This window comes from Sturnira hondurensis, unplaced genomic scaffold, assembly GCF_014824575.4.
Source record: "Sturnira hondurensis isolate 20B ecotype Veracruz unplaced genomic scaffold, ASM1482457v3 Scaffold0006505, whole genome shotgun sequence".
Taxonomy (NCBI): domain Eukaryota; kingdom Metazoa; phylum Chordata; class Mammalia; order Chiroptera; family Phyllostomidae; genus Sturnira; species Sturnira hondurensis.
The window spans coordinates 4,932,711-4,960,391 of NW_028079136.1; the positions used below are offsets into that span (position 1 = coordinate 4,932,711).

At 50.3% G+C, this 27,681-nt stretch overlaps 1 protein-coding gene across 3 annotated transcripts in view; it reads right to left on the reverse strand.

Moving 5' to 3' along the window:
• MICAL2 (microtubule associated monooxygenase, calponin and LIM domain containing 2) overlaps window positions 1-27,681 on the reverse strand; it is a 209,057-nt gene that overhangs the window by 102,757 nt on the left and 78,619 nt on the right. For all 3 annotated transcript variants that reach the window (XR_005067078.1, XM_037050057.1, XM_037050058.1), the window contains exons 4-12: window positions 20,135-20,342; window positions 16,735-16,851; window positions 15,219-15,320; window positions 11,610-11,765; window positions 9,032-9,132; window positions 4,098-4,355; window positions 2,791-2,906; window positions 1,811-1,937; window positions 1,074-1,164 (exon numbers count right to left, since the gene is read on the reverse strand). Coding sequence is in view for 2 of the 3 variants with exons in the window: in XM_037050057.1 (XP_036905952.1) it covers window positions 1,074-1,164; window positions 1,811-1,937; window positions 2,791-2,906; window positions 4,098-4,355; window positions 9,032-9,132; window positions 11,610-11,765; window positions 15,219-15,320; window positions 16,735-16,851; window positions 20,135-20,342 (1,276 nt within the window). In the remaining variant the exon portion in view is untranslated. The remainder of the gene's footprint in view (window positions 1-1,073; window positions 1,165-1,810; window positions 1,938-2,790; window positions 2,907-4,097; window positions 4,356-9,031; window positions 9,133-11,609; window positions 11,766-15,218; window positions 15,321-16,734; window positions 16,852-20,134; window positions 20,343-27,681) is intronic.

Sequence of the window (27,681 nt, forward strand, 5' to 3'; positions counted from 1 at the left end):
ACACAGAGGTGAGGACAACACGGACTCTGCCAACATTGCACCCAGTGGGGCAGACACAGAAGCAGGTGACAATGACACGGTGCCGCAATGACAGAGAAGTGGCGTGCTGGGGGAGCAAGTGAGCAGGTTTGCCCTGAGTCTGCTGCAGCTGGGGCACTCGCCAAAGAGAGTCACAAAGGAGGGGCAGCTGAGCTGCTTCTTGAAGTGTCTAGCGATTCATCAGACAGAAGAAGGCATCGCAGAAAAGGCACAGAAAGGGCTGTGCCGTGGTACAGGCTCCAGGGAACCTGCTGTGTTTGTGTGGACCTGCTGATGGGGGGGTGGCAGCAGGGGAACATGGGTGTTGCAGGGAAGGGGGGCGGGGCTGGTAAGCTGAGTTGGCCCAAAGGCAGGGAGTGTGCAGGAGAGCAACCTGGGCAAAGCCATGGATACCAGGGACTTATCCATGTAATCATCCCTTCCCTTTGCTACTGAGCACCGGCCTTGTGCCCAGCACTATACCAGGCCTAGAAATCAGCACATGCATGGTGTCCAGCTGAGGAGACAAGACCCCCATACTGGAAATAAAAGGGAGAGAAAAGCAAGTCCCAGGGAAGTCATTCCACAGCTCACTTTTTAAAAAATATTTTTTAAAATTTATTTTTAGAGAGAGGGGAAGGGAAGGAGAAAGAGTGGGAGAGAAACATCAATGTGTGGTTGCCTCTCATGTGTCCCCCATGGGGGACCTGGCCTGTAACCCAGGCATGTGCCCTGACTGGGAATCGAACCGGTGCCCTTTGCTTCACAGGCCCATGCTCAATCCACTGAGCCACACCATCCAGGGCCCATAGCTCACTTTAACGTACCAGATGCTCAACACATTTTCACCCCTTTATGATGAGTGTACTGTAGGGATGTCACTGTCTTGCTCTTGCAGAACAGGAAACTGGAGTACAGAGGCCTGGCCACGGTCACCAGGTCATCGGCGCAGAGCCATGCTGACTGCAGGGCCTGTGACCTCTAGCTGACTGGCAGGGCTCTTCCCCACACAGCCGACCCCAGTGGTCTCACTGGGGTCCCAGGAGGCTGCTTACCACGTCTGGAGAGGCCCACAGATCTCCTCACTGAGCCCAGCCTCTTGAGAGGGAACTGGTGCAGCTCCGTAGTGATGTACAAGTGCTTCACCTGCAAGCAAGAGAGACGGCACAGCTGCCCACCTGCTCTCCCCCAAATTCTAGCCCCAGGGCCTCTGAACCTGACCTACTCTCTACCTGGTGTCGGCCACGCTTTTATTCTACTGCTGGACCCTCAGCAAGGAAACCCAGGCCACCTGAGACACGGAGCAACAGATCTCCATTGTCCCCCACAATGTGGAAGCCCTCAAGTGTAAATACACTCCATTGACTCATTTTTAAAATCCACACCACTCTGCTATTGACAGAAGAGGCTATACGGCTCTCGGTCAAGGGGAGAAAAACAATAAATGCTAGGATGGTGAGGGAAAGGACTTGATATTCAGCCAAAGATTTTGAGAGAGGTATGCTTCCATTCATGTGGGGCTTAGCAACACACACGAATGGTGACAAATAAACACATGTAAATTTATGTGCAAATATGAACATAACACGCGTTCCATTTCTCTCCTGTAGGCCAGAGAGATGCTGATTCAACGCTATTTCTGTGACTATCCTAGAGAGGGGAGCTGGTCTCACCTTTGGGACAAGAGGGACTGGTGGCGGCGGTCCCAGGGACATGCGAAGATTTCAGGTGACCCCTCCTTCCCACCACTCAGTGCTGGGTCACCCAGAGGAGACCCCAGGGAAGGACTCACCTGATGGGGCCGGACGCAGTGGGAGTTGAGGTTTGGGTACCGAGTCCCCGGGTCCAACGTGTACTGATCAAAATTCTTGTTGATGTTCTCTGGGGTCGTTTGAGGTAACAGCCGGTAAAGACTTTCTCTGGAGGGAGGCGAGGCTTGGGGTCAGGGATTGCTCTTGAAGCCTGAGGCCCTTGCCCCCACCCCATGCCCCTTCTCCTGTTCTTGAGGACTTCTTAGATGTGCTTGTCTAACCACCCCCCCCACCCCCCCCACTGCAATGCCTGGCCCTTGTGGTTCTTGAGATCTGCAAAGTGGGAAAAGTTCAAAAAGGCAGAGAGAAGGCTGGAAGGGGTTCAGGAGGTTGGAGTGGGAGGCAGGGATGCTGGCCACTTCCCCAAGCAGAGCTGGCAGCTCAGTGACCTACGGTTTTGTTATAAACGCCACTTAGCCATGTGGCCTCCTGTGGCCTGTCCCCCATGACCACAGGCCTCCACACCCAAGACCAGCAGAGGCCTGTCCCCACCCACCAGGCCTGACTTCTCCCAGCCCACCAGCTGTCACAGCCACGTGGCCAACAGCAGGGTTTTGGGAGGAAGCCCAGGATCTTAGCAGCAGAAGAGGCCTGGGGCAGGGGTGGGGCTGGGGGACAGATCAGAGAGCCCAGCTTGCCACAGAGCAGAAAACTCAGCACCTGTATGGAAGCTTCCCCTAAAGCCCCTTGGGCTCCTGTGCAACTGAGCAATGCCAGACCCCGACTCCAGGGCCACCCCGGACGAAGATTTCTCCTTGGCACTAGGACCTACAGCCCCCTGACAAAGTCACTGAAGGGGGTAGATCACAATGGAGAAAGTGTCCGTGTGGGCCCTGACGATCAAGCCAGCCACATGTGGGAAGGCAGACAAGAGGAACCCGAGGCTTCCTTTGGGTGCCACCTAACAGCCAGCCCCGCTCCCTGTTCCACCTCAGCCAGGAGCCCGGCTGCCCACACTCACCTTTCAGCCAGCAGCTCCAGGGGAGGAGTGCCCTGGTCCCAGTTTTTCACCATCCATGCCGTGTCAAAGGCGGCCAGGAAGCCGCGGGCACAGCCTGTGCCCATGGGCCAAAAGGGCTGCAAAGGAAGACACGCAAGATTCAGGTTAGTCCTAAATTCAGACTCCCGGCCTGTCGTCCCACTCTGCCCAGCCCTCTCCGACTGCCAGGCCCGTGCAAAGCACTGAGGTGGGGGGGCGGATAGAGAGGAGACAGGGGGCAGCCCACTAAGGTTCCCCACAAATACAAATGCCTGCAGCACAAGCCACGTGTAAAGGGTCCTATGACATAGGAACAACGAAACTGCTTTGGGGCCCCCAAAATGCAGAGACACATTCCCACCTTGGGGGTGGGAAATAGGGAATACTTCATTAAAGAGTTGCATTTATGCTGATATTAAAGAATGGTTAGGATTCTCATTTTAATCCATGCACAAATAGGAGGGGGGAAATAGTGGGCAAAGTCTTGGTGGCTGGAAAATGATGGAACCTGATGGGAGACGAGTCCGTCTGGTTTGGATAGAGCAGAGATCATGGAGGGAGGCGCCATGAGATAAGGCTGAGAAAGGGGGCAAGGGGTGAGGTGCTGAGTCTAGCTGCTTAGGTTACAGTCCACACACAAAGGTGAGCAAGCGTTCATTCACTGAGCCTGGTTCTGACTCAACTGTCCCATGTGCACCCAAAGCAGAGTTTAGAATTTGATGCTTCACTTGGGATAAATACATATAAACACATTTTGGTTAGTGCTTACATTAAAGATGGAAATGTATCCCTTCTGAAAGCATTTAATTAACCTAAGGATCCTAGCATTTGTCAATTTTCTGGGAAGAATTTTGAGCAGGGGGGCCATGAATGGAAACTGGACTACGGGCCCATGTGTCTTTCTTGCATCTGACATGATCTCAGTGTTGAAAGGCCACAAAGAACCGCCCACGTGAGGAAGGAAACTTGGCCTGGCTGAGGTCCCAGATGCTCTGAGAGAGATGGCCAGGAAGGCCAGACTGGGCCATCTCAGTTTGTACTTCAGAAAGGGGTCAGCCCAGAAGAACCCCAAGGTAGACGAGAAAGCTTTCTGGCTGATACGGAAAGAACCAGCTCCTCTGAACTTCGCACCAGGGCAGGCTCTGAGGCCAGCATGGGCTTGGCAGCGTCCTCCCAACTGGCAGAGGGCCTGCCCTTCCCCAGTGGCATGATGGCAGATGCTGCGGCCAAGCATAAATGCAGGGACCTATCTTCTAGCAGGAGTGAGGGGCTCCAAAGGCAGGCGGTACCTCCAGCAAGCTGTCGCCCACCAGAGCCACGAGCAGCTGGTGTGACTGACGCTCGCGCACCAGGGCCGCATTCTCTGAGGCGTACATGGAGGTGAAGTCGAACATGGCCACGTCGGGCTGCCCGTAATGGTTCATGGCGAAGTCTAAAGATGGCAGCTGATAATTGGTGGCGAAGTCTGCGGCTTCGCGGGCGTAGGAGAGCAGGTTGTCCTGGTTCACGTTCTCTGCGCACAGCAGCATCTCCGTGTCGATGTAGTCCTGGGGGGAAGAACAGGAGCACAGTGCAGCAACCTGCCCACCCCCGGCAGGGCAAGGATTCACACTCACTTCTTCGCGGAAGGACTGGGAATGGGGTTTGTGTGGTGAGGCTTAATCAAACCAGATTAGAAAATCGGCCGAGGGAAGAAAGAGGAATGAAGTCAGCTAGCTGTGAGGATTAACAGAGTTGTGATTAAGCATGAAGTTTGGCATTGAGCCTCCTGGCACCCAGGGTGAAAGGGTAATGTGACGTATCGCAGGGCTCTCCTTATCAGAAAGAAGGAAGCATAGAAAGTCTTTAGGGAAGGCGATTTTTTCCTGGCACTAAGCTCTGAGAGAACTGTCTCATGAAGCGATTTCAACAGAGAACACTGTGTGGTAATGTACACATAATAACGGTCTTGCTGCAGGCCTAGAAGCATATTTTGTATGGTTGTTTCTCATGATAACTTCAGTTAAATTAAAAGAGAAAAGAATGACTTTACAGTGAACTAAGCTAAGCTACTGTGGTCCAGATACACTGTGTTTAGTGGTCAAACAAGATCAGAGAAGAAATGGGTGCTGGACATAATTCAAACTTTCTCTCCAAAATCAGTGACCCCTTTTTTTCTCAAGAGGCTGGGGGCATGCAGAGCCCTGCTTTGCTCTCACAGTGTTAACTGCTACACTTCCTGCTGGGGGAGGGGGGTGGTGGTGAGAAACCGGAGCCTACAGGACTAGGGTCCCCATCCTGGAGGGACGCTGGCAGTGAACTGTGGGACACCCGGCTCCCAGACTCAAATGTGCTCATCCTATGGGACTGAAAAACTGTATTTCCCAAAAGGTGACACAGACGGTGCACATCCCCGGGAGGTTGTGGGGTCACAGGAACTCGTGTGTACGAGACCAGCACAGTCCTTGGGGTTGTTGAGAGCAACAGATCAAATCCCCCCGCTGCTGTTTACTGACTATGTACATTTGGGCAAGTTATTAAACCCTTCTGACCTTCCATTTTCTTACTTGTTAATAAGAATAACAAAATTTAGTTTACGGAGCCATGTGAGGACCAAGTGAGACTATAAAATCCTCAGCCTGACGCCTGGCACGTTGGAAGCACTCAATAGATAGGACTCCTGTCCTCAATAATGACGACATGAAAGGCGGCATAAGGAGAAGTTCAGCCTGGACGCACCCACTGCACCAGCGAGAGCACTTACAAAGGTCTGAGAAGGCACGGTCTCATCCACAAGCATCGTGACCTACTGGAACAATTAACTGTGATTCCAAACACCTTGTTCCAGGAATGCCAATATTTCCACACCCAAACCCCGTCGCTCAAGTTGCATCAGCATTGGCCCAAGAGCCCTTTGTCAGGTCACGTGTCCAGGCTGGAGCTCCTATTATTTGATTTCCTCTCTCATACCTGTGCCTACAGTTACGTGATCACTTCCTCCCCTCGAAGGTGTGGCGATAAGATAGGGAAAAATGAATGGACAAGCCTCAAAAAGCCCCCTCTTCAAAACATGCTACAAGCACCCCTGAGGTGGCTCAGGTGACAGGTGAATGTGGACACAGTATGATGGCTGGTGCTCATGCCCCAAGTAAGGGTCTGGGGACCTGGCAAAGGACAGGCCCCCAGGATGCACTGGGATGAAGGTCCACCTGGCCTGGGCCTGCCAGGAGGAGCCGTGGGCCTTGCAGGGCAGAAGGTCCCAGGTGAGTGGGTGGATGGCAGAAGCAGAACCACAGGGAGGGGTTGAAAACAAGGATGAGAAGGAAAACAGTGGGAACAAGGCTCTCAGGAAAGTGGGCAGGCTTGGGAAGCAGTTCTAAGTTCAGATAATAATGGGGAGTGAATTTGGGTCCCATTCTCCATAGGGCTAGCATACTGAAGGAAGGCTGAATGCTAGAGACAGGTGAGGCAGCAGAAGGAAGCAGCAAAAATGAGCAGAGGTGGGTAATCGGCAGGAAGAATAGTCACGCCAAGCGTTGAGCTGGAAAGAGGCTGTAGGCCAGAAGCGAAGGTCAGATAGTACCTGCCTGATACTTCAAACGAGGGTGGACGCAGCCTCGGAACAACAGCTCTGATGTGCGTCTACCTCACTCACCTGGCAACCAAGCTCCCATCGTGGTAAGACCAAGCTCACCGCATCCTGGAATCCTAGCCTGAGTGTGTGTGGGCCAGCGGAGTCAGGGCCCTGGGGGGTGGGCCACCCTCCCTATGGGGAGAGCAAAGTGGACACACTTGGGAGCCCAGAGGCATGGTTTCTTGAGGAGAAACCTTCCTGTCCCTCCAATAGCCATAGAAAGAAGCCCAGAGATCAGCAGGAATAGAAGGGGAAGCAGGTTGATCAGTCAATCAGCAAACATGCTCCCAGCACCTTCTGTGTGCCTCTGGGATGATGTGGACCCATCCAGGGAGAGGGAAGCAGAGAGGGTTTGCCATTCGCCCAGGAGCAAGACGAATGTTGATTCAAGTGGCTCAGGATAGGTGGTGCAGCTCCCAGCTTATGCAAATACTACAGAGCTAAGCCGCACCCCTGGGGACTCAGGCCAGAGCTCCTGAACCAAATGGGTGTCTAGTTCTCCCATGTCCAGCCATGGCCTTCAATTTCTAGATAAGAGTTCATGTCTTATACCTAGAGGCCCCTCAGCACCAGCTCAGAGATGTTTCCAGAGTCTCTTAGGGAGAAGAAAGGCCCTGGTGAGGGTGAGCGTGGGCTTGAGATCTGCCCCCCCGCTCCTCCGTGGTTATGATGTGTGGGCCCAGAGTGAGTCACTCTCACCCGTCTGTGCCATGATGGAGAGCCTGAGATGGGAGAGGGAAGGACTCTGACACCTGACAGGGAATGGAGTCACCATAAACAATGCTCTGTGGCCTGGGCGAATGCCCGGGGATGACCCGAGGCCAACGCACCCCAGAAGGCTGGAGTGCTCAGCCAGCGAAATGGGAAACCCAAGTCACACTGTGCCTAATGCCCCAGAGGCTGACACAATACCCGCCCCCCAACCTGCCAAGGTGCCCGCTGCACCTGCACCTGTGAGCCCCAAATAGTTCTTCTCTACCCAGCACCAGCATCCCACCAGAGGTCACAACTTTGGGAGAGACATCTGTGGAGCAGAGGAAAGAAGGGGACATCAGGCCTCCTTGCCTCCCCCAGACCGGGTCACCAGTAGGCACCAGATGCTGAGCCCACTGCTCACACGTCTGCTGGTGGTCCTCAGCCAGCTTCATGCACTGCCCACCCCCCTTCACACCTCCCATCCAGCAACTTCGGTTTTCAACTAAGACTGGACCAACGTGGACGAGGCCCTAGGGAGGGCTGGGTTACTAATGCCAGCCGGCCGCTGCCAGCACGAGCTAGTGAGGACATAGGCACATTCTTCTCTGACAAGCAGCAGTGAATGGTCACCAGGCTGTCCGGGCTGTAGGCCAACGCCAGAAAGCAGGCTGACCCTGGACTGCGCGATCCTCATCGTGAGGCTCCAGCAGCACCAGTGGCAAGAGCTGGGGCTCTGGAAGGGTCGGCCACCTGGCCAAACAAGCTTCCAGCCCAGGGCCCGCCACTCCATGCTCCCTCCTGCCAACCCTGCTATCTGGTTAAGCAGGAAAATGCAGAGGCAGGAAGCAGAGGCCAGAAAGTCAGCAGGACAAAACAGCAGGTGTCTAGAGTGGGCGGAGAAGTTATCGAGAGAATCTACAATCCACTACACGCTAGGCAGGGTGCTAGTCGCTCTGTATATGATTTTAAATGTGCTCTTTCAAACCGCCCTTTCAGACAGAAACTATGATTCCTTCTCTGCAGGTGATAAGACTGGGGTTCAGAAAGGTTAGGCAGCTGAGCCACAGTCCTGAGTTAATAGGTAGCAGAGCCAAGATTCAACACAGGTCTTTTTGACCAAAAGAGTTTTCCTCCTGCACCAGGACAAGGGGGCTACAGTGCGGAATTCGTAAGCGCAAATGTCTCTATCCTGCTAGGATGGAGAAGACCCCCTATCTGCCTCCAAATGACTGTGGCCTCCCAGAAAAGGGGGCCTGGCTGAGTGAGTCATGGGGAAGACGATGACTCAGGTGACCTCTCCGGGGTGGCCAAGACCCACCCCCGCCCCCCAGGTCTCTGCAGAAACACCTCTGCGTGTACAGGTGTGGACTCGTTCATCCAACATTCACGCAAAACCAGGGAGAAGGAAAGTGGTGTGTGGAGTTNTAGCAGAGCCAAGATTCAACACAGGTCTTTTTGACCAAAAGAGTTTTCCTCCTGCACCAGGACAAGGGGGCTACAGTGCGGAATTCGTAAGCGCAAATGTCTCTATCCTGCTAGGATGGAGAAGACCCCCTATCTGCCTCCAAATGACTGTGGCCTCCCAGAAAAGGGGGCGTGGCTGAGTGAGTCATGGGGAAGACGACGACTCAGGTGACCTCTGGGGGGTGGCCAAGACCCACACTAACACGTGGGTTGGGGCTCAACCCCACCCCCACCCCCCAGGTCTCTGCAGAAACACCTCTGCGTGTACAGGTGTGGACTCATTCATCCAATATTCACGCAAAACCAGGGAGAAGGAAAGTGGTGTGTGGAGTTGCCTGCCTCTTCCCCCCTGTTCAGTGTCTGGCAGGGTAGCGCCTGCCCTGCACTGGCCGGTGCTGCCAGCGCAGGTCACAGAGGGGAAACAGGGCGTAACAGCTAAGAGGTACCTACGTTGATGATGACGCCTTTGTCCAGTAGGCTCTGCTTCTTGGCGGTCATGACGAAATAGTGGGTGCAGTCCTTATAGTAAACAATGTTCTCCAGGTCAATCCCTGAAAAGAGAAGCGTTCCCGCACTCAGTGCTGCCTCCTCAGTGCCTGGCTCCACTTTGTGCCAGGACCTCTACTCTGCCCCTTTATTCACCTGCAGAATATTCACACTGGATGAGTGGTTGAGACATACGAGGCTGGAAAAGGTAAAACCAAGTGCCAGAATTTACCCAGGTGAAGGCAGCTAAGCGACATTGCTACCATTTCTTGGCTGTGTGAACACCCAGGGTCTTCGGGAGGAGCAACTCGGGTCAGAGGGCTGGGTCGTATCTTTCCTCACTTTCCACCAATCACAAAAACACTCCAGAGACTAGATGTCTGCATTTAAAACAATGTCGTGAGATGACAGCTTAGCTCAGTGGTCCTCCATGTGGGGACGCCAGCCAGAAGCGTCAGCATCATCTGAGAACTTATTGAAATGCCAGGGCACAACCCAGACCTCCTGGGGGGCAGGGCCAGCAACCCGGGCTTTAACAAGCCCTGCAGATGACTCTGATTTGAGAAGCGCTGGCTTAGCTCCTTCCAGTGGAGGGGAAGGAACAGATGCAGGCAGCTTATCAGCAGCCAACACTGAGGCATGCTGGGTAACCACAGGAACCCCTTTATTACTATTAAATAGGAAATAGCCATCAATGCAGAGGCCCCCCCAGAGAGTTGGAGGAAATTCATCGCCCTTGCTGTGTGAGGGGCAGTGTCGTGGAACAATGGCCAGAGGTGATGACCACAGCAGAGTTTAAAGGAAGCTCATTCAAGTTCTTGGAAAAACACACTCAGCGTCCTCTCATCGGTTATATTTGGTGGTTTATTCAAGCATTTATTTTCTTGGTTTTTGAGGGGAAGGGAGGGTAGGAGAACTCTTAAATCATTCAAAGGGACATAATATGCTGGAAGGAAATACTTTTCAAATGAAATATTGCAACTGCGCTGAATTTCAGAGGGTCATGCGATGGGCACCCACCATTGGAGCCAGTGAGAGGCACAGTCCCATTCCTAGAATCCTATCTTAACAAAATAATCCCGCGGAAGCGGTTTCAGCTGCAACACTAACCAAAAGGCCTGCACCGGGGTCACCACACTGCCTCTGTGAAGGGCCAACAGTCAGGGTTGTGGGCTCCGTGAGCCGTCTGGGCTGCGTTGGCACTGCCTGTGGTGGGGCGGCCGCAGGCAGCAACGGGAACAGGCAGGTGTGCCCACGTGTTCACGGCCCTTTAATTTTAGACAGTGAAACTTGAATTTCACATAACTTTCCATTTGTCACAAAATATTCTTCTTTTGATTTTTCCTCAGCCATCTAAATACATGAAATGATTCTTTGCCCGAAGGCAATACTAGAGCGTGTGGGCAGCCAGCGTACCAGTCCACGGTTCAAAAACGCTTACGCAGAGACAATACGTCCCCTGAATGCACTGTTCTGCTCAAGCTGACTGTCAGGACGACTGGGTAGCAATAGGGACAGTGTTTAAAATGTCAGGCTGAATGAGAAAAGCAGAATAACGAAGAGTGTTGGCACTAGGAGAGCTATATCCATATAAAAAGTAGGCATGCAGGTGAAAAATTACTGAAAAGAAGTATATGAAAATGAGGAGTATCCTGGGCTACGTGGTACTAGGTATGGATGAATTCTTTTCAGGGTAAAGATTTAACATCGTTGTTACACTGTCTTTTCAAGGAGAAATATATGTATTTTTAAATTGGGTTAAAGAGGAAAAAAATACTGGAATTCCCTTAATTGGGAGCAGGTGTTTCATCCCTCACTTTCCCCTCACCTTGCTTTGTTCTCCCTCCCCCCACCATCCTCACAGACCACGTGTTAGTTACTTGTTTATGGACGGTCTCTTTCTACTGCACATGCTCTCTGAGAGTAGGGTTTTGTTGTTCGGCCCGCTGCTCTATCTCACCCTTGAACAGCTTCTGGCACCTCGTAGGCATTCAATACCTGTTGAGTAAGCCAATGAATACCTTCCTCAAGGCCATGCCCGGGGGACAACTGACACCCCTGGGTGAGTGGCAAGCTCCCCGCATCTCTGGACACCCCTCAGGAGGAAGCGCTCCTGGCACAATGCGTAAGCCACCTAGATTTCTTCAGGGACCACCCACAGGTTACTGGCTCCCCCTCAGAGTGCTCCCTGAATCTCTTGCTGGTCTCCCACCAGACTGACAGCCCACCTGAGGATGGGTAATGTGGGTGTCCCTCTCTGAACAGGCAGCCACTTTGGGTGGGGACCATGTTGGCCTTGGTTGTATATGCCACTCTAGTCAGTACCTGCACACAACGGGCACTCGGCACGTGTTTCTCGAGTAAACAAACGTGCGTCTACAGTCACGTACGACATCTAGAACTGTCCCTCAAGAATCGCACTTGTCCTCGAAGATAGGGAGAAATCCCTGATCCCACTCAATCAGAGTGAGTATCCCAGTCACTCCATGGGGCACTCTAGGAAGTGACGATGGCCCGGTCTGGAGAAAGGTGACAGTCTCACCTGTTTCTTCTTTAAGGTCCTGAAAAAATTTCTGATTGAAGATGAAAGCCACACCACTAATCTCTTCCACCTTGGCCTCAGCCGTGCTGTTTCTGTTTATGAAGTTGGCGGTGATGGCGATGGCCAGCTTCCCGCGGAATTCTTTTCTCCTGAACCCTGCATGAGGAAAGGGGGAGAAGTGGGTCTTTCTTCTTGATTTGGCGTGAAAACCGAAAAAGATTACTGAGAAAGCTATTCTCAGATGCCCCAGGGGTCAGTGAAAACAAAATTCTGGGTCTCTAGAGGCCAGGGGCAGGCAGCACGGCTGAGGTTTGCACCCAAGGAAGAAACGCATCACCAGAGGCTTTTCTAGGTCAGCGAGACGTGTTCCTGTTCTGAGAGCTACAGGATCCATCATCCTAGTTAGGCTTCAACAAATAAAAGGCTAAAATGATCTCCAACAGGCAGTTACAGGCACATCCTGTTAAAGATGCGTTAGGCATGCTGGCCAGATACCTCCTGAAAGACCTACATGCACTTTAAACTTATACAATTGAAACTACTTTGTTAGCATTTTTGTGTTTTTTCCTCTTTGAAAAGTAGGATTATGAGGTTGAATCCCTGTGGAACAGGCACATTGACAAACTTTCTTTCTATCCCCAGTCCAGGGACCAGCACTTAGTACACACTCAATAAACGTACAATGAATAGATGGCATTTGAACTTGCAATTAATGCAGTACAGTGATTTCTTGAGTTTTTTATAGATTTCAATGTTTTATACTGAAATTTATTTTATTTTATTTTAATTATTTTTAAGGATTTTATTTATTTATCTTTAGAGGGGAAGGGAAGGAGAGAGAGAGGGAGAGAAATATCAATGTATGGTTGCCTCTCACGTGCCCCCTGCTAGGAACTGGCCTGCAACCCAGGCATGTGTCCTGACTGGGAATCGAACCTTGATCCTTTGGTTCGCAGGCCCGCGCTCAATCCACTGAGCTATGCCAGCCAGGGCTGAAATTTATTTGTAATGGCAGTAAGAATTCTGTACCCAATTACAATGTGGGTTTTCCTCCACACCAACAAGCAACTGCAGAACACCAGCTGGGGGCTCTACGATTCATCTCAGTTCTGACACTGTCTACCCAGATGTAGTATCAGACTCTACAGGTGAAGGGCTCAGTCCCACAAGACTGCCCTCCCCCTCAGATGCCAATTGCAAACCCATGTCTCTGACCAACCAGCAGCAATAGTTTGGAAGTTCCAAGGAGCCCTTGCTCAGGTTAGATTAATTTCTAGAGCTCACAGAACTCAGAGAAAGGCTTTACTTACTGGTTAACTCAGGAACAGCCAGATGGAGAGATGCACAGGGCAAGGTATGGGGCAGGGAGCGTCCAAGCCCTCTCAGAGCATGCCATTGTGCCTAATACCCACCTGGTCACCAATCTGGAAGCTCTCCGAACTTTCTTCCTTTTGAGTTTTTTCTGAAGGCTTCATTACTTAGGCATGATTGAGTAGATCACCGGCCACTGGTGGTTGAGCTCAATCTCCACCGCCTTATCCCTCCCAGGAGGTCAGGGGGTGGGACTGAAAGTTCCAACCCTCTAGTCCTGTTGTTGGCTCCCCTGGCAACCAGTCCCCTCCCCATCTTTGGGTGATTTCCAAAAGTTACCTCATTAACATAAACCCAGGTATCATTGAAGCAGGCCTGTTATGAACAAAAAGGCACCCATTGCACCCTTATGGCCCTGAAGATACTTCAGGCACTGAGGACAAGAGACAAAATATTATAACAGAAGATGCTCCCATTGCTCTTATCACTCAGGAAATCCCAAGGGCTTTGGGAGCTCTGTGCAAGAAAGCGATGAAGATCAAGTGTATGTGTATCCCTTATCGCAAAGCCACAGTCTCACAGGGGGTTATAGAGGAAATCACAAGCAGGTCGTCACATCTCAACAGGCCATTTTCTAATCCCCTTTCTCTTCATCATCAGACTACTCCTTGAGTCCTGAATTTCCCTCCTGCCCCAGGCACTGCGGTTCACTCTAACTGAGGGCCCTCATCTCATGAACAGACTCATGGGACGTAACCTTGGTCTTCAGTCCCCGTGGGGATTCCCCTCACATCTCCTCACCATACAATTGAGCCTCATGCTGATTCCCAAACATCCTTGTTAAAAATCCTGTTGACTAAAAATCTTGAGTTTCTACTCTATATCCACTCCTTTGAGTCATTTTTCATTAGACCTTTGTCCGAAATGGCCAGAAGTGGACATTATACTCTAGTCTAGCATTTCTTAACCAGGTGACTTTGCCCCTCAGGGGGCATTTGACAAAATATTGAGACATTTCTGGTTGCCACAACTAAGCGTACAGCTGGTGACTAGATAGAGGCCAGGGATGTCACTGAGGATCCTACAATGTCTTGGGGACAGCATGCATGACAAAGAATTACCTGGCCCAAAATACCAACTGTGCTGATTGAGAAACCATGCTTTAGTCTACTTTCTTGGTCCCAAGTTGCCCAGATGGGTCCTCCTTACCACCTGGCTCTTCATGTTCATGAAATGCCAAACTACTCTCAAGCTGAGCATTGAGCTTGAATTTTCGAATATTCAGACTTACAGTTTCCTCAGACCATTCAAATGGCCCATAATCTCTAACAATACAACATCCAGGTTGGCAGCGTAGACATCCTTTGTCCGATATTAGTTATGATCAAGGAGCTGGGGAATAGGTATGGAGGTGACAGGAAAGCACTGTTTGCCCAGCAGGTGGCGAGGGCCTGCGCAGACTAACCTCATATCCTGAACTCTCTAGGATCAGCCTAGTTTCAGGGAGTGTGTTCCATCCTCAGAGAAGGTGCCTTCCCAGTCAGACATCTGCAGCCTGCAGCCCTTGAGCAGGGCAAGCTCTAAGAGCAGACCTGTCCCCAGTCAAAGAGATGCCACATGGAACCACTGTATCCACAACCATGGCCTCAAATTAGTACAGGTAGTGCGAGGTGGGGCTGGGTGCAGGTGACCGAAGGCATTCCCTGGCAATTGGTTCCCCTCTCCACCCAGCTAGGTCCTAACCCAAGAAAACATATTGTGCTTCCAAACTAAGAACTCAGAGAAGCAGTTTTGCACCTTAATAGCTTGGGGAAAACTCATCTTACTGCCCAGCAGTGAGTGTACTTAAAAGTTATGAAAAGAGATAGGGCTCCTGACAGTACACTGATGCCAGAAATAGTTTGAAAATGCTTATCTTAGATGAAGTATGAAAATGTTTAGCACCATGGTTTGAACAGTAGCAGGGGCTCAATACATGTATGTTGATTTTTCCTTTTTATATCTATGGCACTTTACCTTCATAAAGCATTTTTGCATAGGAGTCCTTCCCCAGCCCTTATAGCAATGCTCTAACAGGGTTCTGTCTTCCCTGTTTTATGGTTGGACAAAACAAGGTTCGGAGAGAATTAAATGGCTGCTCTCTAAATGCTCACCTCAGGCAGGACGGGGCCATCTGCCCTTCTGTCAAGACCCCGTCCAGCTTTGGCATCTATCACCTTGCCCCCCCTTCTCCATACCCTTCCAGCTACACCCCCTCCCACTCATGTCCCCATCCTCAGCCCCAAGAAGAGTCTTCACCTTCCAGTGTGTTCCTGCGGCCGTCGGCACCGATGATGACGTCAAACTCAAATTCCGACAGAGGGTGGTCTGCAGGGAGGAATTCTGCTCGCCAGCCAATTTCTACCGGGACAGAAAAATGAGGTGAGTTGGCACAGAGGGCAACGGGAAGAGAGAGTGACTATGTCGCCCGGTGTGGGCATCCCAGGCAGAGCCTCCAGAGGAAAGACCGGAGCTGTCCAGATTCACACTGGGACCTGGGGTCCTTCGGGCTTTAGTTATAGTTCAATCCAAGACCGAGTAAACCAACAGCACCAACTCCATGCTTGGTTCTGCTGGTTTCTGTAACGGCTGGGAGTCCACCCCGAAGGATTCTCAAACCAGTCTCACCAGATTCTCCCATGTCCTCTTTACATTCCCCACATTTCTCAATGCCCTCCCATTGCTAAACAGACCCAAAAGGGTGTAATGAAACCATTTTGAAATGCTACTTCATGATGCCCAAGATATTCCATTGTGCAGCACACAGTCTTAACCACTTTCAGGTGAAGCCCTGATGGTTACTCACAGTTAGAATTTAACACCTACTGGAGGTCTGGGCAAGATTAAGAGCACACAGGTCTCTGAGCTTTTAATGGATGCCCAGCAACAAAAGCCAACTAATGCCTCCCCTAAGTCCTCAATATCCTGAGCTCCCAGAGACAGGAGTAATCAGAGTTGTAGCCCGCGTGTGAAACTATGAGTTCTCCAACACTATCTGGCTCAAGACAGAAATCCTGGTCCAGGCAACACAAAATGTTGATAATAAGATGCAGAGGCATCATGAATAAACACTCTGAGCATGGTGTATACAAAATCAGAATTTACATAAACATACTAAAAAAAGAGGGGAATTACTAAATAAGATATAACTACAATGGGTGAATTTTATGATTTGTAAATTATACTTCAATAAAGCTTAAAATATTATATGCCAAATTATATTTTATATAATAATAATATTTAACATTTATGTTAAATATACAAACATTTAATTAATCATTAAATATTAAATTATTAAATATCAATACTTAGATGTTTAATATTTACTGATATAATAATATTTAATATTTGCTCTAGACACTTCACTTTCCGTACCAGATTTTAAATATATTATATGGGTACAAGTGTATCTACATATCTGTGTGTGCACACAAACATGTTGAGGAGCATATAAATGAATTTTATCAGACAATCAAATCTGTCTTCTATCCTGCTTCCTGATTTGACCTCATTTGTCAAAGGACCACCTCCTAGTGGCAGAGTAATCAAATTACAGGTTTAATGGCTTAACAATATATCCCCTGGGAGCTGAAGAACAAACCTAAAGTGACAGCAATGGACAAAAAAAGGAAAACATCCATTGATGAAATTATGCCAAACAGCCCCCCCGCCCCCGACAAGAATAATTGTCACAGAAACATCCTCTGAGAGCTGCAAATATAATTTCCATTTTTGCTATCTGGTTTCTAGGCAGAAGAGGAAAGTTATACTGTACTCTGATTTTCTTGATCTTCAGGAGGCTCTAGAACCTTCACAAACTCCACATTCACATGGATTTCAACTCCCAAAATCAGGGCCACCTTGAATAGAATGAGCTGTAACTGACGAATACCTGGTAGAAAAAAAGGGTGAGAAAGATGAGTTGTCGAAAGCAATGCCTAGGTGCGTCCTGTGTATAGAATACTACGTGGTCACTGCTGAGTGATCTCCGAGCATTGCAGCATGTCAGTAATGGTCATTACTGGGTGCCAATCCTGTGCCGAGTGCTCTGGGTCTTCTCATTTAACCCTTAGAGCGTTTTATCATCTACCCCTTTCAGTGGCCCTCTGGGATAATTATTCTCATTTTATAAATGAGAAATTGAGGGTTAATGAAGTGAAGTGACTTGCTCAAGGTCACAGGGTAGTTAAACTAGAATGTGGACCCAGTTTGATTCTAAGACTGTACCGTGGCTGTTAGATATGCTATAACGGTGAGGGCTCTCTCTTCTCTGGGCTGTGGGTTTGATAAGATAAAGATGGAAAGAAGGAGTGGGGAGAGAGGGAAGGAGAGAGGGCGGGGGAGAGGGGGAGAGAGACCATCGACTGGCTCAGTCTTTGGGGACATTAGGCCTAAACTCTCAGCCACCCGGCTAAGGTGTGGGGAGTGTGATTCTCTCCACAAAGCTGGGTTTATGGTTCTCCACCTCTGACCCACTCTCTGAAACTCCCCCAGTATGTGGCACCTTGTTTCTATATTTTGTCCCCTACTATTCAGCAAAAACAGGTTTGCCTCCAAATATATTTCTGTAGAGTACAGCTTCAAACTTCCTATGGGTCCCTTTGTATTTTGTGGGCTTTGTTCACTTAACAGTTATTGAACATCTATAACACGCCAGGTGCCATGCTAGGTCTCGGAGATATGAAATACCTCCTCTAATTGAGGGCATGGCGGTTGGGGGGCAGAAGAATAGCAGAACAGGCCTGAGTTGTCATGAAAGCCAAGAGAGGATGGACCAAGAACACCACATCCCACCAAGAGATTAAGGAATAGGAAGACTGCAGGGGGCTGGGGCACCTGGGAGTTAGGGAGCTTCTGAAGACCTTGGTGGAAATCTCTTGAGCTCAGTGGTAGGGGAGAAATCACACTGCAGTGGAAGGAGGCATGAGTGGAAAGTACAGACAAAGTCTACATCTCTTCTTTCTAGAATAAATACTATGAAGTAAAGAAAGGTAATGGGAAATCACAAAAACCTGGAGGAGGAGTGTGAGGTCAGAAGGAGGAAGGCTAAGTGATGGGGCAGCTGAAAAGGAGAGAAAGAATCGAAGAGAAACTAGAGGGGGTGGTCAGCTCTGCCTCCGACTTTGGGTTGAAAGGAAGGAATGGTCCCTTGGGTGGAGGAGAAAAAAGGGGGGCAGGCATGGGGAGTGCCTGCCAGTGTCTGCTCTTCCCCAGAGCATCGCAGGGAGGCCATCTGCTAAGAAGGAGGAGGCTGTGGTAGAGGTTTGGAACACCCATGGTGGGAACTGGAGGAAGATGCTGACACAGGACAAGTTGAGAACTGCTGAGCAATGCTGAGGTCTGGGACACAGCTGGAGCTGGAGGCCTTGGTTAGTCAGAAAGGAAGCCAATTAGTTGGGGCTTAAATAATCCAATCTACCTCCTGCCTGGAAACAGTCGTTGGAGGGGGCCTGCCCTCTCCTTACAGTTTCAAAGTTCCTATATGTTTCCAGCACATAGTAGGTGCTCAATAAATTCTCCCTGCTTCCCTTCTCACAGGTACTGGGGCTGCCCTTGACAATGATCTCTATGAATGTTTGAATCTCAGTTCCATAATCCTGCCAGTGTTTCTGCATAGTGGGATATTTCCGAGGACGACAAGTTCATTGGGAGCCCCCTCAATGGGGCATAAAGGGGCTCCTGGCCAAAAAGGCAGCCCAACAGCCCTGGGGCCCTCACAAGAGCCACCTGTGCCCAGCTGTGTCACTCAGGAGGGTCTGATGAGAAAGTGGTGCTCAACGTTGCCCTAAATTGGTAACCAACACACATTCTCCATGGGTGGTAGGGAATGTCCTGGAAGCTGACACCGCAACTTTCTGGGCGAATCTAAATTACTTTCCAGTGGACCCATGGAATTTCCTCATCTCAGAGTGGGAATAAACTCTGGAGCCACTGCTGCTAAGTTCTCCTGTGCCTGGCACTAAATTATACCCCGTAGCCGAGAACTTTCCCAGCCATCCCCACTTGAATCCCATACCCATCTCCTATTAGTTCTTGTCCTCATAGACACATAGTTTTCAGGGTTAACCCCCCACCCATGTTTCAAATTTTGAATTTGGAAGCTTGGGGACTCTGGCTACTTCCTGCTCATTGTACATCATGAGATGTTAAGCACTTCCTGAGTACCTACCGCACACCAGGCACAGTGATAAGCACATTAAAAAGCTGACCTCAGTTAATCCTCCCTGCAGTCCTGGTAGGCAGACATTAATCACATTTATGGGAGATAAAACTGAAGCTTGAAGAAGGAATTTGACCCAAGTAACACAGAAAAATGGACGAGACAGATTTTGGACCAAAATCTGTTCAACCCCCTGAACTCTCCCCACAGTATTAACCTCCCTAGCTTTTAGGAGTCATGGTGGCTGTATATAAAGTGACAAAGCCCTCCATCCTTCATGGGAGGAGGAGGCTGCTCTCCCAAAATTCATGCATGGATTCTGCCTCCCGAGACCCAGGGTTGACCACGCAGGGATGGCCCCGGACCTGAAATCCATATCCTCTCTTCCCCGTCCTCTTCTGAATACAATCCCATCATGATGCCCCCTCTCTCATGGAAGCTCAAGGAAACCTAGTATGGGGTCTGTCTAGTGCATCATTTCTCTGTTCTAAAAGCTGCTACAGCTCCCCAGAACTTGCAGTACTCCTTTGCCCAAGAGGCCTTCAACGACCCAGTGCATGTAATGGTTTTGTGTGGCTCCCTCACCTGAACTCCTCCAACAAGTCTGACTACTCTATTAAAGCACATTTTATTGTTGACAAAAGCTTGGTGAGTTCTCTAAAAGTGTAGACTATGTTACTTACCTCTACCTCACTTTTCCATATTTCATTCATTCAAGCAACAGGAGTTTATTGAGCATCTATTATGTGTCAGGCAATCTTTTATGCTCTGGAGATACTCTGGTGAGCAAGACATGCTACAGTCTTGGGCCTCAAGGTTCTTACAGCCTAGTGGGGCATCACATAGGGCCTGGCCCACGGCACAGGTAGGCCCTGCACTAAATATCTTCCAGTTGGATGTGTGGAACCCCCAGGGACTTTCAAGATGGAACATTCTGGGGACTCCTCAGTGTGGATAGATGCTTACCAAGATCAGCCCCCACCCCTCATGGGGTACCACCATTGGCCCCACTCACTGATATGGTCGATGGAGCCAGCACAGAACTTCCCATAGAACTTCTTGGCTCCCAGGCCCCTCAGGTCATGGATTGTAAAAGGCCACAGGTGCAGCACGTTGTTCCGGGAGAATGTGTCCCTCTTCTCCACCACGACCACTTTGGCCCCCAGGTAGGCAAGTTCAATGGCAGTGCGCAAGCCACATGGTCCTCCCCCAATGATGAGACACTGCAGAGGTGAGAGAGGGGAGAGATGCTCAGTGACCTCTAGCACTGTAGACACAAGCCCATCGTCAACAGCAAACCCACTCTCCCACCCATCCACTCAAATCAACCAGCAAGTGCAGACTGAGCACCTGTTAGGACCTGCCATTTATCTATCCAGTGTTCATTACCTATGGGTCTACTGGCCCTAGGCACTGTGCCAAGCCCTGTGAGGGATGCAGAGGTCAAGGGACTTGGGGAGAGGCACAGTTAGACATACGTGAGCTTTAGAGTCAGACTGAACTGGGCTTAAATCCAGTGCTGGCATTTGACTTCCCAGTTTCCACATCTGTGAAATGGGTCTGTTCTTCCTTCCTTGGAGGGTTATTAAAAATCAGATTGCTTTCTAAAAGCTTATGGTGCATCTCTGTGACCTGGATTAGGCCATGGTTTCTTAGCTATGATTCCAAAAACATAAGCAACAAAAGAAGAAAGAGGTAAATTGGACTTCATCAAAATTAAAAAGTTTTGTGCTTTATAGGCTACTATCCAGAAAGTGAACAGACAACACACAGATGAGGAAAATATCTGCAAATGACATATCTGATGAGGAATTATACATTATAAAGAATTTTACAACTCAACAATAAAAATCGAAGAATGATGAGACAATCTGAGTAGACATTTTTTAAAGAAGATATATAAATAGATGATGAGCACATGAAAAGATGCTCAACACCATTGGCCATCTAGGAAATGCAAATCAAAGCCACAACAAGGTATCCCTTCCTACCCACTCGGATGGCTATAATCAAGAAGACGAACAAGTGTTGGTGAGGATGTGGAGAAACCAGAACCCTATACACTGCTGGTGGGAACCTAAAAGGGTGCAGAGACTTTGGGATAGTCTGGCCACTCCTCAGAACGATAGACAGGGAGTTACCACATGACCCAACCCCTCTGCTAGGTTTATCCTGAAGAGAAATGAAAACACATGTCTACACAGGAACGTGTACATGAGTGCTCATAGCAGCATTGGTCGTAATGGGCAAAACAACCCAAGTGCCCATTAACCAATGAATATATAAAATGTGGTAGATCCTCACAATAGAGTATAATTCAGCTATGAAAAGGAACAAAGTGCTGATGCATGGATAAATTTTGAACATTAGGTTAAGTGAAAAACACCAGACACAGAAGGACACACTGTATGATTCCATTTATATGGAATGTTCAAAACAGGCAAATCCGTAGAGACAGAAAGTAGAGTAGCTGTTGAAAGGGAGTGGGGGAATGGGGATTGGGAAGTGGCTACCGATGGACCCAGGGTTTCTTTTCATGGGACTAACATGTTTTGGAACCAGACAGTGGGGTTGCACATTGAACTGTACACTTTAAAAGGGCAAATGTTATGGCATGTGAATTGTAGCTTAGTAAAGTAATTATATGAGAGAAAAGCATATGGTATCAAGTTTGACACATGCTAATATAGATTTTATTCTTCTTGATGAGACCTAGACTGAGGGTCCTAGGAACTCTCAGTCTACGTAAACTCGGGCTTGTGAAATAGATCGTTAGGACCCCACACGGTTAGTTCTCTTTGGAGCCCAGAGGGGAAAAGCTAATCCTACTTAGTAAGCTGAAGAAGACTTCACAGGGAAGGTCTTTAAAAACTGTCATCACCCACTATCATGCCCTCTTCCTCCTGCTCCATCATCATCACCATCACTATAACCATCACCAGCACCACCACCATGACTACCATCACCACAGCCTACATTTATTGAGCATTTACTATGTGCCAGATACTGGTTTAAGCAATTTATGTGTTTTTGCTCTTAATCCTCAAAACAAATGTAGGAGGAACTAGTATTGTCCCAATTCACAAATAGAAAAACTGAGGCAAGAAGCAGCTAAGTATTTGGCCCATGGCGTCACAGACTGAAAGGGGCGGAGCCAGGATTCAAACCCAGGCGGTCTCATTCCAGAGCCCACAATGCACTGCTGATTCTGGTTTGCCGGGAATAAGAAGAAGAAACAACATTCCAGCAGCAGCGTGGCCCATCCAGAGGGAAAGGAAGGGAAAGGAAGCCTTAGGTGGATGGAGAGAAGGATACTTTGGGGGAAGGGAGGAAAAGGAGAGAGAGCTGAGAAGTTTGCTAGAGCCAGATACTGAAGGCTTTAAATGGCAGGCATAGGAATGTGGCCTTGGTCCTTTAGGCACTGGGGCCACAGTGAGTAGAGGTGACAAACAGGACTCTGTGCAAGTCCCATGCTAGGTCTTAATGGACACTCTGAGGGTGAACAAGGCTTCCCCAAGGAAACTACAGCCATCTTGGATAGAAGAGAAGACACACAATGACCTAGTGAGTTACTCGGGGCAAAACCCCTTTATTCAAACCAAATCTTATGAGGAGCACCAATGAAAAAAAAAACAGCAAAAAAGGGCAGCATTCCGGCAGAGACAACCAGACGAGAGACAGCACACTGTCCTCAACCCAGGGGGCCCCTGCAGCAACCTCCCACGGTAGGAGTTCACCTAGGGAGTCTAAACAACCAAGGGTGCCCAAACAAGGCACCAGGGAAGGGGATCTGCACCCCTCCTCCCTGCTCTGCATTGCAGAGGCATCCAGAACCTTCCCTCCTGCCTGTGATCAAACCTCGTCTTANATGACCTAGTGAGTTACTCGGGGCAAAACCCCTTTATTCAAACCAAATCTTATGAGGAGCACCAATGAAAAAAAAAAAAAAAACCAGCAGAAAAGGGCAGCATTCCGGCAGAGACAACCAGACGAGAGACAGCACACTGTCCTCAGCCCAGGGGGCCCCTGCAGCAACTTCCCATGGTAGGAGTTCACCTAGGGAGTCTAAACAACCAAGGGTGCCCAAACAAGGCACCAGGGAAGGGGATCTGCACCCCTCCTCCCTGCTCTGCATCGCAGAGGCATCCAGAACCTTCCCTCCTGCCTGTGATCAAACCTCGTCTTAAAAAAACACACTCTCCTTCCCCTAGCAAATATACCGTCATCCAGTTATCACTCATCTGGGGCCTCCAGGGTCCCGAAGGGAAAGAGCAAACAAATGCATCAAAGCTCCCTCACCACAATCAGTGTGGCTTACTGGTTGGAACCTTCCAGAGATTTTTTGGAAACCCCATCAGGGGAAATGAAGTCACTGCTGAGATACGGATCACTTCAGAGGCGCGGGGAGCTGGTGCGCACATCCCTTGGCCGCTTTTCTGGTGGGAGCTGACGGGAGAGGACCAACTCCCCCAGGCCCAGCTCCACTTCTTATCTCGCACCCACAACAGCTCCTCCAGCTCGGACATAGCCAGACCATGACAGGCATTCCAAAGCACGACTCCAAACCCCAATGCTTGTGAGGTTGGCTTTGGGGTTAAGTTTTAATTTACTACATTTCTTTGCAGTTAGTGCATCTTTTCCTGTTTGCCAAGCTCTGTCACCCCAGGGCTGGGATGGAGTGAGGGAGGGGTGATGTGGAGTGAGGAAGGGCAGGAAGAGAAGGAGGGGAGTCTTCCTGACTCCTTCTCCCCAGCAATCCAGGCCCAGGGCGGCTCCCAGGACAAGGCAGGACATCCCTTCCCATCGGCTGGGGGCTGCTGTGCAGTTTGGGTGCAACCAGTAGCTGGTGGCCTGTTTCTGACCCCACCCTCCCTTGCTAAACCTGAAATCCCATCAGTGAAAGCTCAGTTTTTCCCACTCCCTTGGGCCCCAGCATATAGTTCAGGCCTGAAATTTCAGAGACGCCACTCATACCATAATTTAAAGTCAGTAAATACCAATGGGCCTCATTACACAAAGGGAGAAAATTTGGTGCAGATGTTATCAAGACAGGAGAGAACGCTTGTTGGCAGGGGCCAGGCCAGTTCCTCTCAAAACACACTTGTTATGATTAACATGGGAACTCGGAGTTCTGACAGGAGGCCAAGTGCTGAGGCTGCTACACAGCTGGGCAGAGGTGCAGGAGGGAAAGGGGCATCCCGGTGTGCCCTGTGGATGCTCTGGATGCTGGGCATGATGCAAACACCACGGGTGCAAAGGTTGTGATAACTCAACACCAAGGAGCTGTCCACCTTTCCCAGGCCTGGCTGGGGTACCACCGCCGAGGATCATTGTCAGGAAAGAACACTTTTCCTCAACCCGGGAGCCTTTTTTTTCTTGAGCCCTGCATCAGGCCATGCATTCCTCCCACTGGCTCTGTCCTCAGCACCACTGCAAAAGCAAGCTGTGCGAGTCCCAGGTCAGCAGGAGTGTCCTCTGTGTGCCCAGCACAGGGTGTAGCACACAGGAGGCCTCAATAAACACTTGATGGATGAGGGACCTTCCCACGCCCTCACCGCCCACCTAGTTCTGGCTCTCTGTCCCTACCCAGGATGCTCTGTTCACGTCAGCCAGGGTTTATGTCTGCTGATTCCCACCCAGGCTGGGGGAGCTGGGGTCTGCCAAGGCCACCAGCATCACGAACGTCAGCAGATCTGTGCACTCGGGCGACATAAATTCATCACCCAACGGGGAACAGGGCAGCTCCAACCCCAGCAGGAAATCCATTGTATAGATAAGCTTGGCAGTGCTTAGGCCCTCTGGTTCTCAGAGAGAGACAAACACCACATGGAAAGAATCAGCTTTCTATTGTCGCGGGGTGGGAAGAGGGGACGAGGGACTGGCCCACAGTCAAAGCCCAGGGCTGGGGTGGCCCCAGCTCACACACGCGCCAGTGCCATCCCGGAGGGATCCCTGCAAGCAGAACCCACTTCTTGATGACGCATGCCTCTCTCAACCCACAGTGAGTGGATACGCTGGGGCTGCACCGGGAAGGCTGGCGGGATTTGGCCCCCAGAGGGAGCTGCCAAGCGGACCAGGGGCCATGCCAGGGGTCAGCCGTCTAGCTGTCTGGAGACTGGACTTCCGTTTCTGAATTCTGCCTCTGATTTCCTCGGGACCTCTGTGTGTGGACGCCCTGGAGAGGCGGGGTGCGGGAAGCCGGTGCTTGGAGGCAGCAGGTACAGGAGGGCTGTGCTCACTAGTTTGCTTCCCTGGGCTCTGCACCTCACCGAAAAGAGGATGGTAGTGTCTACACTGTAATGCGCCTGCCCAGCACTTTCTACTTGCCAGGCACAGTCCTAATCCTTTTACGTATTTCATCTTTCCAACTGCCCTCCAAAATGTCAGAATCATCTCCAGTTTTTAAATGAGGAAACTGAGGCATAGAAAAGGGAAGCAGTTTGCCCCAGGGAACCCTTTTCATTCCCATTTGTGAGCAGAGAAACAGAGACGAAAGCAGGTCAGAAGCTCCTCCAGGATCATATAACCGGTGAGTGCTCAAGTCTGGGTTGAAACCCAGGCAGGGTGGGTCCCAGGCCTGTGCTCCAAACCGCTTATCCTCGGCGGTGTGGCCGGTGAAGGGTGGCCATTTTTTATTCCTTCCCTGCACTGAGGGCAGAACAGCCCCCTGAACAAAGCTGGTGTTCAGGCCAAGGGCACAGGCCTCTGCACGAAGGGCTAAGCCTGTGTCTGTATCCTGGCTGAGCCTCTTCTGCTTCCCTGGGGTGGAAGTTTACAGGGCGGATGTAGCTAGAGCTCATGTAAGTCCTGGAAAACCACTGTGGCAGGTGCCACGGCAGCAGTGGGGTTGGGCGCAGGCAGCGCAAGCCTCCTCCAGTGCCCAGGCGGCAAGATGAGCCAAGCGATGAGGTCAGGCACAGTGCTGTCTCCCTGGTAGCAGCAGCCCTCCCAGCACGCTGACCCGCAGGCCATCTCCCGGGCATCGCTCTGCTTCCAGGGACGTGCTGCCACACTTCCTGGTACCGTTTCCCGCCTCCCGGACTTTTAGGACAAGCCGCTTATCTAAACCCAAGCAGGAAAGCCCTGACGGTTACTGGGTTACCCTGAGTGAAAACAGCTCACTTCAGAACCACAGGACTGAAAGTTTTCAAGTCCAAGAAGCCACCCACATGCTCTTATGTGGGGTACCACCAGGGGCCTGGCCTTACTGCAGAACGGTGCTAAAGGCGACTGAAGAGACATGCGGTCACCTAAGGTTCTAGCCACGGAGAAGTCTCTGTGAGAGGGCGTGGCCAGACAGGGACTCTTCGTGGTGACTTCAAGGGCCTTTCTGGGCCGAAACCAAATCTCCTCTCACTTGACAGGTCTCCGCCCCCGTCTAACTCTCCTGTATTTCGGTCAGATCCAGTTATTTCTGAGTAACAACGACACACCACTTACTAACCCCAGAATTTTACAGAAAGGGAATGGAAGAAGATCCCCAAGCCCTCTGCCTGCTCTCAACAGACACAAACGTCTCTGAGAAACATCCCATTCTTTGTCCTTCCCTCGCAACCCGAGCTGGCGCCCTCCTCTTGTGAGCAACTGTAACCAGTGGCCACAGGGTCTGGATTTGTGAAGATAGTTCCGTTTGCAAACATTCTGCCCCTTGGCCTTAGGTACATTCCTATCGGGCCCCTGGTTGGAACTTACGAGTACAATCCTCAAGGCCTGCCTCTGGGTCCTGCTCATATCTCATGGTGTCTCCCCACCTAAGGCATAAGTTCCCTCAAGTCAGGGTGTGGGTGATGCCCCCAGACCGGCCCCATGCCAATGGCAGAGACCAGCGAGTCCTTTCACTTCAGACGTCAAAGTGCATGCAATGGTGCCAACTCCATCCCACCTTCACTGGTGCTTGTACTTGCCCTGCTGGGAAGAGCAATAGTAGTAACAGTATCCATAATAGTAATAGTATTTGTAATAAAAGTCAGAGCCACCAGTGATAGCCTGCTTATAATGTGCAAAAACCTTGCTAAGCACTTTATAAGAAATGCATCTCCTTTTATTTCTAAAACAACCCTGGCTTAGGCATATTTGTCACCATTTGGAAGATGAGAGAACTGGAGTTTGGGAAGGTTCAATGACTTGATTCCAGTCACAGTACTAGGTGAGACCCTAACCTCTGAGCCCAGAGTCCCTGCTTGAAGCCACAGTCCCATATTAATTCTTCCAGGTTTCTTTGGGACTTATGTGCTGGAGTACTAATATGCTCCTGCCTCAACTAAGACATTAAGGAACAGTGAGACCACGTAGTATGATTGTAGAGGATGCAAGAGAAGGCTCGGTGTTCCCCGAAGCTCAGGAAACTGTCCCTCTGAGGAAGAAGGAAGAAAAACAGAGACAATGAATGCTACATTGTTTGGGATTACCTGTGACTATGGTAGGATTTGGTTGGAGGAACGAGTTGGTGACTATGACCAAGAGCGTCCCTCCAGGAGATGGGCCATGGGTGCAGAGTTGAAGCTGGGATTTGGAGAGACGGAAGAAACGGCATGCTGAGGTCTGGGCTGAGAAAGAGGGCGG